The 11,889-nt window shown below is 47.2% G+C and overlaps 4 protein-coding genes across 4 annotated transcripts; 3 read left to right on the top strand and 1 right to left on the bottom strand.

Moving 5' to 3' along the window:
- Positions 1–161: 161 nt before the first annotated feature.
- I303_107643 (uncharacterized protein) lies at positions 162–4,428 on the top strand (the record flags this gene model as incomplete). Its single annotated transcript, XM_018410918.1, has 13 exons — positions 162–735; positions 852–1,013; positions 1,056–1,166; positions 1,303–1,859; positions 1,938–2,035; positions 2,107–2,215; positions 2,297–2,963; positions 3,116–3,234; positions 3,315–3,387; positions 3,485–3,700; positions 3,824–3,927; positions 4,046–4,232; positions 4,349–4,428. 13 exons carry the CDS (start codon positions 162–164, stop codon positions 4,426–4,428), a joined length of 3,057 nt encoding a protein of 1,018 aa, XP_018259586.1.
- Positions 4,429–5,016: 588 nt separating this feature from the next.
- I303_107642 (uncharacterized protein) lies at positions 5,017–6,065 on the top strand (the record flags this gene model as incomplete). The annotated part of the gene is made up of 5 exons (XM_018410917.1): positions 5,017–5,031; positions 5,130–5,353; positions 5,486–5,564; positions 5,713–5,806; positions 5,944–6,065. 5 exons carry the CDS (start codon positions 5,017–5,019, stop codon positions 6,063–6,065), a joined length of 534 nt encoding a protein of 177 aa, XP_018259585.1.
- Positions 6,066–6,573: 508 nt separating this feature from the next.
- On the bottom strand, positions 6,574–9,674 carry I303_107641 (uncharacterized protein; the record flags this gene model as incomplete). Its single annotated transcript, XM_018410916.1, has 12 exons — positions 6,574–6,813; positions 6,917–6,990; positions 7,076–7,142; positions 7,223–7,312; positions 7,400–7,566; positions 7,650–8,169; positions 8,233–8,555; positions 8,662–8,695; positions 8,764–9,116; positions 9,202–9,279; positions 9,407–9,572; positions 9,651–9,674. 12 exons carry the CDS (start codon positions 9,672–9,674, stop codon positions 6,574–6,576), a joined length of 2,136 nt encoding a protein of 711 aa, XP_018259584.1.
- Positions 9,675–10,163: 489 nt separating this feature from the next.
- I303_107640 (proliferating cell nuclear antigen (pcna)) lies at positions 10,164–11,659 on the top strand (the record flags this gene model as incomplete). Its single annotated transcript, XM_065969626.1, has 8 exons — positions 10,164–10,215; positions 10,283–10,335; positions 10,405–10,512; positions 10,592–10,697; positions 10,768–11,121; positions 11,195–11,253; positions 11,357–11,581; positions 11,645–11,659. 8 exons carry the CDS (start codon positions 10,164–10,166, stop codon positions 11,657–11,659), a joined length of 972 nt encoding a protein of 323 aa, XP_065825698.1.
- Between the last annotated feature and the right edge of the window lie 230 nt (positions 11,660–11,889).

Genomic DNA, 11,889 nt, shown 5'->3' with positions numbered 1-11,889 from the left:
ACCACTTTAAGTCATACCCCGGAATACGCGGCCACATGGATAACGGCATTTATCTTTCATCGTTGTGACGTGTCCGTTCAGCTAGACATTTTGACAGTCTTCAACGTCCTTCATATAGACATAGAACAAACTAGCCAGAGCCGAACACAGAGACCAGCGACATGCCGCCAAGATCGAGGTATGCAGTCGACCCGAGTCTGACAGGACCACCTCAAGCATCTCAAGGGCAATGGCATGGTCAATCTCAGCCCGAATATAATCAGCAGCACCAACAACAACAACCTGTATACGGCCAGCAACCTCAAGGACAGCAATATCAAGGACAAGGGTATTCGCAGTACAATCAATATCAAGGCGGATACAACAATGATCCAAACCACGTTCCTCAACTTCACAATGTCCCTGAAAGAGATGTAGCGCCGACAGGCGAGTACGCTCCGAATCCTTCTACTTCATATCAGAACCAACAACATCAATATCCCCAGCAACAGCAACAACAACAATATCAACAGCAGAGGTATCCTGAACAACCTGCAAATCATATTCAAGCACCTCCCCATTCTTCCGGCCCACAATTGACTGGTCCCAGAGTCCGAATCGATCCAAGCCAAGTGCCGAATCCCGTTGAAGCTCAAGAATTAGATCAGAACCTGTATGACGATGAGGAGTTTTTCACCTGTCAAACAAAGGGGTTGGTGCCGCTCGTAGGAACAGACTATAGAGCGATAGATCAGGGTGCGTCTGAGCCTGTCCTTATTTCTGCTGCCGTTTCAGCGTTTATTTATGCCTTTCAACGAAAGGGTGGAGGAATCAAAACAGAGGCTAATTATTGGGAATGTTTTGATGATCAGGCAACTCCCTCCCAAGACATCTCAGAGCAACTCTCCCTGTTATCCCCTCGAATTCTCAGCTTCTCGATACGACAGCTTTACCGTTCGGATTGATAGTGCATCCTTTCGCACCACTGCGGTACGACGAAAATCCTATTCCGACGGTATCGAACTGGAATTCAGGTCAAAGTGCTTTCGACCCCCCTTCTTACGTCGGGGAAGAAGATGAGGGTCCGCCACGATGCGAAAAGTGCAGAGGGTATATCAATGTCTGGTGTAGGTTCGTGGATGGCGGTAGGAAGTGGACTTGTAATTTGTGCGGAGGGGTCAATATCGGTAAGTCCGCGAATACCCGCCCTCTTGAATTTCCGTCCCACACTTGGTTGCAACCGCGTTCGCCATCATTCCGTCCGTGTGATTCATACAGACGCACTACACTGCCTACTTCAATGCTGATCCTTGTGCGTCTTAGTCCCGCCAACATACTTCTGCCACCTCGCGCCAAATGGCCAGAGACTAGACCACGACTCCCGACCCGAGCTTCAATTCGGTACCGTAGACCTATCCGTCGGCCAAACGTACTGGTCGCTCCAACCACCTCCCTCAGGAAGCCTGATCGACGTAGCTGCGGACGTAGGGAACAGTGCATCCGACGCGATATCTTCGACGGCTGCAGATTTGTTAGGCGGACTTCAAGCTTCCTTAGGCCAAGAGCAACACAATATACGAGGGCCATCTCCCGGGTTGACCGCTAAGGAGAAAGCGAAAGAACTGAAAAAGTACCGTAAACCTCGTGGAATCGGAAGGGTGTTCGTCATTGATGTCAGCTCTTCGTCTGCCCAGCGAGGTATAGTGAGGGAAGTCTGTGAAGGGATAAAGAAAGCGCTGTATGGTAGTAAATCCCCGAAGCAGAGTAATGGGGATGAAGGTGAACAGGACCAGGAAGAGGAAGAGGAGATCACGATTGGAAGAGGTGAAAGAATAGGGATTGTTAGTGTAGCGGAACATGTTGGGTTCTGGAATTTATCTGTGAGTTCATGCTTCACCAAGCCCTTACAGACAGTCAAAGGACTAATTTGACAGCTGACTATTCGTGTCTTCATACAGCCAAACCTTTCGTCACCTTCGCAATTGATCGTGTCGGATTTGGAGGACATGTTCATCCCTTTTATATCTGGTTTCTTGGTCGACCCGTTCGAGTCAAGGTGGGTCCGCTGTCTAAGTACGGGGTCCAGTGTGCGTTTTGTATCTGACGTTTTCTGAATGGATAACATAGAACTCAAATCGAAGCACTGTTAGATTTGTTGCCTACGATAGCAGAAAGAGGACAAGAAGGAAGCAGGGTAGCGGCCGGGTCGGCTGTGAAAGGTGCTTTGGCTGGGCTGGTGAGCCGATTATTCTTGAAGCATGGTTCTGTAGTCTATCATTCAGAACTCGCTGATCGATCGATTCGTCACCTTTTGCAGCGCATGCAAGGTGGTCAAATCAACCTTTTCGTCTCCGGTCTAATAGCTCACGGTGCCGGCTCATTGCAATCTCGCGAAGACCCCACAATATACAATACCGACAAAGAGAAAACGCTCTTCGGTCCTGCCAACAACTTCTGGCGGGAGTTGGGGGACGAGCTTTCCGAATGTGGAGTCGGCGTCAACACGTTCGTCTTCCCCGAACAATACTGCGACGTAGCTTCCATAGGCCATTTGTCCGCCACGACAGGGGGAGAAACGTTCTTCCATCCGAAATTCTCGCCTCCTCGTGACCGGGATCTTCTGCATTCGGAAATTGGCGAGTCGATAAAGCGGGAAATAGGGTACAATGTCAGTGTGCGAATTAGGTGTTCGAACGGTCTTCGAGTCTCGGATCATATTGGTAATTTCTATCAACGGTCCATGACCGACCTTGAATTCGGGGTATTGGACTCGAAGAAATCGTTCGTAGCTGTTCTCAAGCATGAAGGGGCCAGATTAGATGAAAGGCAGCCTGCGTATGTACAGGTGGCGATCCTGTATACGACGGCTGCGGGGGAAAGGAAGGTTAGGTTGTTGAATATGATGTTTGGAGTGACGGGCTTGATTGGGAATGTGTTCAAATTTGCGGATCAAGAAGCTGGAGTGGGGGTTTTGTTGAAAGGCGGTGAGTTGGATTTGTGCAGTGTCTTACTCTCCTCATCCCCTTTCTACTTCCCTCTTCAATTCTCCTTCGGTTTGGCACGGACACGAACAATTTGATGCTCAGATTACTTCCATCTGTGTGAGCCTGATGCTGATACTATCACCCCGCCTCAGCCATCTCGCAAATGCCCACTCGAAGTCTGAGGGATATCAAGAAAGCCTTGACGGAACGGTGTAATCGGGTTTTATTGATGTACAGAAAACACTGTGCTCCGGCTGTACAACAGGGCCAAGTGAGTGACACGCTGTTACGTAGTTATACAGCGTTACGATAGCAGAAACACAGCTGACCTGATTTGCTTTCGCTTGGCAGTTGATCCTCCCGGAAGGCTTCAAGCTGTTACCATTATATACTCTGTGTATGCTGAAATCGAAGCCACTGAAAGGTGAGTCGAGTCTTATCTGGCAGATCTTTCAATTGAAGCAAAGGGAGAAAAAGAATGTTCGCGCTGATGGATATCCTGATGTTCGATGCTGGAACAGGAGGTAATGTGACGTCAGACGTACGCGTACATTATATGCGTCAATTTAAATCACTTTCCGCTACCCGAACGATCAATCTTCTTTATCCGAAATTACTAGCGATCCACGATCTGAATGAAAAAGTTGGATTCCCCGACGAGAAGGGCAAATTGCAATTGCCTCAATTCATGCGAGCGAGTTATGGGTGGATGGTAGCTGAGGGAGCGTATCTTTTGAGTGAGTCTATCTTTCAACATGTCCGGTAGCGGTAGCGATGGCGATAAGAGTAGAAGTTTGGTCACGATGAGAATTATAAGCTGAGCGAGCTGACAATCATATCCTCGTCTCTCCTTTATCTAGGTAATGGAGAAGTAGCCATGATTTGGTTCGGTTCAGCTGTATCTCCGCAAATTATCGATGATCTGTATGGGGTTGATAATTTGCAAGATCTCGATGTGAGGATGGTCAGTCTGCCTGCCTCCTCTCACAACTTTCCCTACCTCTACCCCTCCAACATGAACTGTCTCACCAAATATTCACTCAGAGATGAGGCTGACATTGTAAATCTTTTCGGTTCGACAGACCTCGCTACCGAAATTACCGACATTGTTATCTACCCAAATCCGAAACATCTTGACCCATCTCGAAAGGATACTGGATAATACTCTACCAGTGATTATAGTCAGGCAGAACCTAGATGGAATGGAAATTGAATTTGCGAATCAGTTGGTGGAGGATAGTAATAATGATGCCTTGAGTTATACGGATTGTGAGTTTGGGTTTGAGCGTCGTCGTCTAATCCCTCTGCATCTGTCTTCGACGGTAATTGGGAGGTGTGGCAGTAGTATGTAAAAGGCTGACATATGGATCTCACGGCGAATGCAGATCTCATGACTGCTCACAAGTCCATCACGAATGAAATATCAGGTAATGGAGGTAAGGGCGAGAGCTGGAAACCGTGGTGATAGTCTGGCAGAGCAATTGCGGATAGGGGAAGGCGGGGGTCCATGAGGCGATCGTCGTCATACTGCATTGCAGGTGTAGATGTAAAACAGTGCTCATGCCGACTCATCGATTTGTTTGATTATGGTTCCATGCATATGATCAATGCGTATCATATATACTATACCTTCTTACCAAGCTATAGACAGAAGAAAGCGAGTATCAATCATGATAGGCAGATAAGATAACCAAGTCCAAGTCAATTCAACGTAATTTGCCACAATGAAATAGGAGGAGATGATGTCACTTGAAAGGGGGAATTACGTCATGTCCATCATTCTTACTGATAAGGCGAAGAACAAGCAACAAGTGTAGTAAGGAGGTGTGCTTTATTGTTTCAGTTGGGGGCTCGTGACACTGGATTGTATAGTGGGGCATGATACAGTTGAGTAATACAAAAGAATGCAGTTTTAATATATAAGTTTACAGTCCCTTCTCTGTCTTCTTCCTTCCATAGCACATACATCATATTGGAATCCAATCATCTCACAAGCACTAACTTGACTGATTCCCCTTCAACCACTTACCTTACCAGACAAATAATATTCACAATGCAATCAGTCGTCGTGAGTCTGACCATTCCTCATGCTGCCTGCCTCCTCAGACTCAGAACAATGTCGTGAAGCTAATTGTGAGATGTCTTCTGGTTCCGGGTGAATTGTAGGACGCAGCCAAATCAGCAGCTAATACAGCTACGAACCTCGCCTCTACCGCTCTCGCATCTACGGGACTCACAGGCCATACTCACGCAGAGGAACATACCGGCAAAAACCTGCCTCCTGACTCCAGTGCGACGTCTACTCGCAAGATGGACAGCGAGGGTCTGGCGGTGTTCGAAGATGAGGGTGTGAGGCATGAGGTCTTGGTTAAGATTAATAAACTTGCTCAGTAAGTCTCATCGTCATCGTCATTATTGTGCTATCTGTGTATGACTAGCGACCTTCACCGGCTTTCAACCTTGTCAATGACGAGAGCGAGAATGTCCACAAAGCTGATGATACTGCTTCTCATGTAATGCAGCGAGGACTTCAAGCATGGTCTCAAGGAAGTAGCTGCTCTTGAGCTGGTAGGGCCCGACGGAATCAAGAAGGGTATCGATGTGAGTGTCACCTAGATGATCTATCTCAAACGTCGCCTCCATACACTGCATAGAGCAGGGTAGCATAATTCACAAAGTTTGATCCTGGTCAAACTTATTGATGCTGATGCTGATGCTAATGATGACTGTATGATACACGATCACGTAGTACTACCACCCCCTGCGATACTTCACAGTCAACCGACCTCTCGGGGTAGATTACATCGGAGAAATCGAGATTGAAGAGGGCAAATCCATTCATGGTAAGTCGTCGAGTCAAGTCGAATCGAATTGTCGAGGTCAACATGGCATTTGATCAGCTGATAATTTCCCGCTCTTCCGCTCCATTTCACTTACCTATCTATCTGTCAATCTTTTTTTTTTCTCTCAACGCACTCAGTCCGCGTCCACAAGGCTGGATCAGGTAATGCCCCTGTATTCCACTCGATCGATACTAGACCGTCCGACGAGGGCGGAGCGGTGTTCAAGACTGGCGAACCTCTCGCATGGTTCGATTACTAGGTAGGATCCGGGAGGATGAGAATGGCGAGTTGGTTGAAGAATGGTCTGGAAGGAGTTATGAGCTGAGCCGAGTCAAGTTGGATTGAATTGAAATGAGATGATTTCAGAAGAGTTCGATTCGGCGAACAAATACGATATTATATGATATGAAACGATATGATCTGTATGAACTCTGTGATATTCCATGGAGAAATTTACGCCTACCCTCGATCTCGTCACTGGTCTATTGAGCGGACTGATCATGCCTCAAGCACAAATCTACGTCTGAATGTAAATGCAGCCTGAGTTCAATCTCTCCTCCGTCTCGACTGATACATAAATGCATCTTCAGTATCGTATATGACATGAGTATCAATAATCACATCAATCCAGATAATCTATATACCTCATCGTACTTGATCCAATATGCAGTACTAGTACTACTATCAATAATTATCTATATACCGGAACCGGAAACCATCTATGTACTACTGTCGATGAAATACCATATACGAAGAATAAAATCCAATCAGTCAATCAAAGCTCCTTTCCTCTTACCCAATTCTACTTCTTCCATCTTATATACCGCCGGTCTACCTCCCATTCCTGCTCCAGGTCCTGACGCATTGCCCAATCGTTGCTTGAATATAGGAATCACATTGGCAAAAGATAATCCCCTACCTCGAGCTACCGATCTTGCTCCCGGGCCATTCCACGATAATACTTCTAAAGGCGGGTTCAGTCTGGGCCAAGATACATATGAGGTTCCCTAAGTACCAATGCACGACATTGTCAGCGTGTGATATCCGACCCTTCCCTTACTCGAACCTCTTCACTGCGACCCGATATAAAATAGAATAAACCAAGCTCACATTACCCCATATATATGATCCCGAGAAGAAAGCTAAGAATACCCATAAGACCAAGAATGAATAGATCGATAATTCTGACCAGAGAAATTCACAACACTAATGTCAGCTCGGAGCAATCATGGCAAACACCGGAAAAAGTGAATCGAAGTTACAACGCACCGCTTGTCCTTGGAAGAGTTACGGCTGCAAGTATCATCGTAAGAGCGAACGCCAGAACGTATGGCATCTGATACAATACACCCAAAGATTAATCAGCTTGACGTGTACCTCATGAACGAGAGGATAGAAGCTGATTTGACAACGCACCGCTCGCATGAGTAAGGGCCTTGTATCTGTCAAGGGGGGTATTCCACCTCGTTTCGCAACCCACGCTCCGGTTAGTATATCGAATGCGTCCTGATTCAGCCAGTATGATCAGCATTATCCTCGCCCTGATCTCGGAAATATTCAGGTGCCGTAATCAAGGGGAGACAAAGCGCTCACCTGCCTGTCGCCATCGAAGAAGTTGTTCCTTATATACCTCATCACACTCTTGTATCCATCTTCTAGCATGCCCTCTTTGGATCGTTTGCCCGTTCGGGTGTAGTCCGCTTTCAGTGCCCCAGTTCCTGCATAGGCTCGAGATACTGTATCACCATGATCCGCCCAGACTGAACCATCACATCGCCACAGGATTGTCAGTATTTCGTCTTCTATGCGAGAGGGTAGTTGTCAACCTTGAAGATCGGCTCACCATTTCTGAAGATGGCCATGAATTCCTCATGATCCTCTACCCTTTCCTTCACGCTGATCACTCCCGCCGCTCTAAGCTGTCTATTCAGCGCCCATCGCCCGAGGGCAGATTGAGCAACGTTCGTTCTATCTAAACAATCCATGCAATTCGACCTTATCACTCCGCCTTGTCTACTCAGAGTTGTAATCTCTTTCTCCTGAGCTCCAGGCTGAGTACCGTATTGAGATGAAGTAGGATTTATCGAATGGAACCAGCCCATCTTGTCTAAATCATTCTCTAACCTATCTATAAGCAGCTGGATCTGGTCGAATCGCAATTTCCTACATTCATGATGGAAGTCGAAGTACAGGTAATGAGCCTTATCCGCAATCACTGGATCGGTCGATGACAAGTTGGTCATATATTTCTCAAAGGCTTCTTTCACTGGCTGTTCATGTCCTTTTTGATTGACGAGATTGACGAGATGTATATCGCCGTACGCGTCGATCAGGGAATGCAGATGCGCTGAAAGGGCTTTCGGCTACCGACCACAAAACAAAGTCAGCTTCGGTTTCAGTGCGTGAAGACGAGGGGGATTACTCACGGTTTCAGTATAATCCATGATCTGTAGATCTGGCTTATACCTCAAATTGTTGATTTCAGCCCAGAAAAGTGGTACACTCCCTCGAACTTGGACGAAGGATAATCGTTCTCTACCGTCGACTCTACCTTTTCTCAACTGCTGATTGCCTTCGGGTAATGGGTCGAACAAGACGATTTGTTCGGTTTCGTTGAAATTTGATACATCGCCTTTACTGTTCAGTCCTCGGGAGAAGTATCGAGTCCCTGCCCGGTGGCGCGATCTACGTGATATGAGGAGGAAAAGGAGGTCTCTGTTGTGTAATGTAGCGGAACGCAGCTCAACAGCTGAGAATTCCAATGGCGTCAGCTCAGATTCTTCAAGCAATTTGCCAGGCTGCGAGAGATGTGCAGTCAGGAAGGGGTTGAGTCATATACAGGACTTCAAACTCACATCCGTACATAACAGGCAAGATGAACCTGCTCAGCTAGATTCGTCCGATCAGATAACGAGGTCAGCATATGCACCTGGGCTTACCGGAGTAAATGCACTCACATCGACTCCTCCATTCTCAGTCAGATCAATCATCTTGCTAGCCAAATACCTATTCCAGAAGAATCTCTCGTCCGCTTTCTTCCAAAGGGGCAACTGTTCGCCTTTATCCTTGGTATCATTCTGACGTTGTAGGGTATTGGTCAAATCCCATCCGTACGAGAACCATAATCGACCAGATTTCAACCCTTGTTCTACCAAGGATATCAACTCTTTCTCGACTGGGTGGTCGAGTATAGTGGACGAAGTCGATAACGGCGATAATGGCAATAAGCGGAAATCAGTGGCTAGGAATATCGGTTGTGAGAGGAGTCGGCACGAAGGGGTTCGGGATGTTATGATCAACAAGAAATCGGCTGCACAACCACAATAAAAGGTCAATACTTGGACAGGTTGAACAAGTAGGCAAGTAGGCGAGTAGAAAGGGGATGTCGAGCTCACTGGTCGCCAAAGAGAGAGTGCCAATTATACCGTAACATGTGGTGACTTTCTCCTTGCCGAAAGGTATTTGAGATGATTCTGCGCAGGGAGATGCAAGTATATCAGCTTGGCCGGCTCTTCTGGGGTACTATGCATTGGTATAGGGACGGCGCAGGTGTGAGGGCACGGTGGCTGCGTATCACATGAGGAAGTGATCCGGGCTTACCATTAAGACTCATTCGCCCGGTCCTCCTGTCCACGTACAAGCTCTCTCTCGAATCTTTCTCATTGACAAATGCGGGTCCATCGAAGCCATGGTGGACGGACGATGTCGAGGCAGGCTCAAAGACATACGCAGTGGGCGAGACGTAGAGATTCAGAGTCTCGTGCAGCTGATCCATAGTCGTCAGCGGAATATTCTTCCATTTGTGTCGTGTTGTATCTGAACCATAACAAGTTCGGTGACTCACTGGTAAGGTGTTGTAGGTCGACATTATCGACTGATTATGCGATAGCTGCGGCCCCGACAAGATCGAATGATACGGGGAGTGAGAGACTGCCTGTGCTCGAACTTCTTCCAGGGCAGTCCGATAAGCAGCGCAGAGGTCGTGGTGGGTGTGGTTGTAATCTCTGATGACCGTAAGTTGGATTAAGTTGATGATGAACGTTGTTATCGTCCTCGGTGATATCAGGAATGGTGTGCGAGACGCGTGGGTCAATGCACCAGTCATAATACATGATCATGATGACGTGGATATTATTCCCCTATTATTCTTCGAGGTGTGACGCGTGATTTGATCCCGTTCGATCTGACCATACGCGATCTTGAACCTGAGAACATGAAGACGATAGTAACAGAACAGAAAACGACGCGCCTTCTTCATCCTCCTCCTCTGGTAAATCCTTCAACTTATCTCTAGACTCCTTCATTCTCCTCGCTACCTCATATCCTTCGACCCGTCCTATCAGATACTTCAGTCAACATGTTGGAAGCCCGAGTCAAGCAAGCTGCCGTTCTCAAAAAGCTCTTGGATGGTAAGTCTGTCTCTTCACCACTCACGCGTAACTTTCCTTTAGTAACGATTGATCTGTACTCGCACAGCTATCAAGGAATTGGTCACCGATGGTAACCTCGATTGCACCGACGAGGGTATCGTAAGTACCTCTCGGAGTCAGCTGGATCGCCCCATATTTGTAAGCTGATGCAGTGAGAAACTTCTGTAGGCTCTCCAAGCGATGGATAACTCTCACGTAGCTTTGGTATCCCTCAAGCTGGTTGCTGAGCAATTCGAATCGTATCGATGCGATAGAAACATGCCTCTGGGTGTCAACGTGAGTCATCTTCTTGACAGTGGCACGTCGTACTTCATGTCGTAGTATCCAAGCTGATGGAAAGAGTCGATTCCGACAGCTCACTTCCCTTACCAAAATCCTCAAGTGCGCTAAAGACCAAGATGTAGTCACCCTTAAAGCTCCTGATGATGCCGACTCTCTCGGTCTGGTGTTCGAGTCTCCAAGTGAGCTCTGGATTCTTGTTCATCCGTTTTACGTAGCGTATACTGATTGTTCGTGTGACGTGACGCACAGAGGAAGACAGAGTCGGTGAATACGAGATGAAGTTGATGGATATCGACCAAGAACACCTCGGTATACCCGATACCCAATACGACGCTACCATCACCATGTCTTCCGCAGAGTTCCAAAGGATCTGCAGAGATCTGGCAGCTTTGGGAGAATCAGTCAAGATTGAAGCTTCGAAAGAGGGCGTGAGATTCAGCTCGGAAGGTGAAGTTGGAAATGGTAGTGTCTTGCTCAAGCAATCTGCCGGTACCGATAGAGGAGCGACTTCATCCAAGAAGGCTGCTGTCAAGAGGGATCCCGATGAGGAGGATGAGGAAGAAGAAGAGGATGAAAAGCCCGAGATTGACGAAGAGGAAGGTGGTGAGTCCTCGCTTCTGCATCTCGTGTTCCGTTCGATAAACAAATGCATCTCCTGACGCAAAATCATTTTCAGAGGACGAGGTGGATGATGAAGACCGATCGAAAAAGAGGAAGACAAATGGCAAAGCCAAGGTGAGTGGTGCGATCCTTTGCTCTCATTCTTGCTTCTTTCTATGTTCGAGTCCCGGCAGCTGTCTTGTCTTGAGCTGATCTCTAAACCTTCGACGCATTGTAGACCGCAAAGAAAGCCAAGAACACCGATACTTCCTCGGACGAGATTGGCGTGTCTATCATCCTTGAAAAACAAGTATCACTCACGTTCTCCCTCAAATACCTGACCAACTTCGCCAAGTCCGCGCCATTAGCTCGAGAAGTCAGCTTGCACATGTCTAACGACGTGCCATTGCTCGTCCAATTCGACTTTGAGCAAGGGACTTTACAATTTTTCTTGGCTCCTAAGGTATGTGTCCTCTTGTCTTGCAACAAGGTGAGATCAGTAGCTAATGAAGGAATTACCTCTCAGATTTCTGACGAGTAAGCGGTACAAATCACTGCACCGCGGAAAAGAGTAGACTATGCTTTTATGTCATGTAGAGCGACCTATTTGACGGGGAGTTATGACGAGAGCTTCGCATTTTGGGCCGTGTCCTTATTCATCCATACAGTTTGTGCTGCAAGATTTGCGAGATCTGGAAACCCCCATTTTCTTTACAGCCTGTATAACATATGCGATATGTAATTCATCGATTTGACTGCACTTGCTGTGAT

This window comes from Kwoniella dejecticola, chromosome 10 (assembly GCF_000512565.2).
Source record: "Kwoniella dejecticola CBS 10117 chromosome 10, complete sequence".
Taxonomy (NCBI): Eukaryota; Fungi; Basidiomycota; class Tremellomycetes; order Tremellales; family Cryptococcaceae; genus Kwoniella; species Kwoniella dejecticola.
Note: the sequence above shows the minus strand (reverse complement) of the source record. Positions and strands in the feature narration are given on the sequence as shown.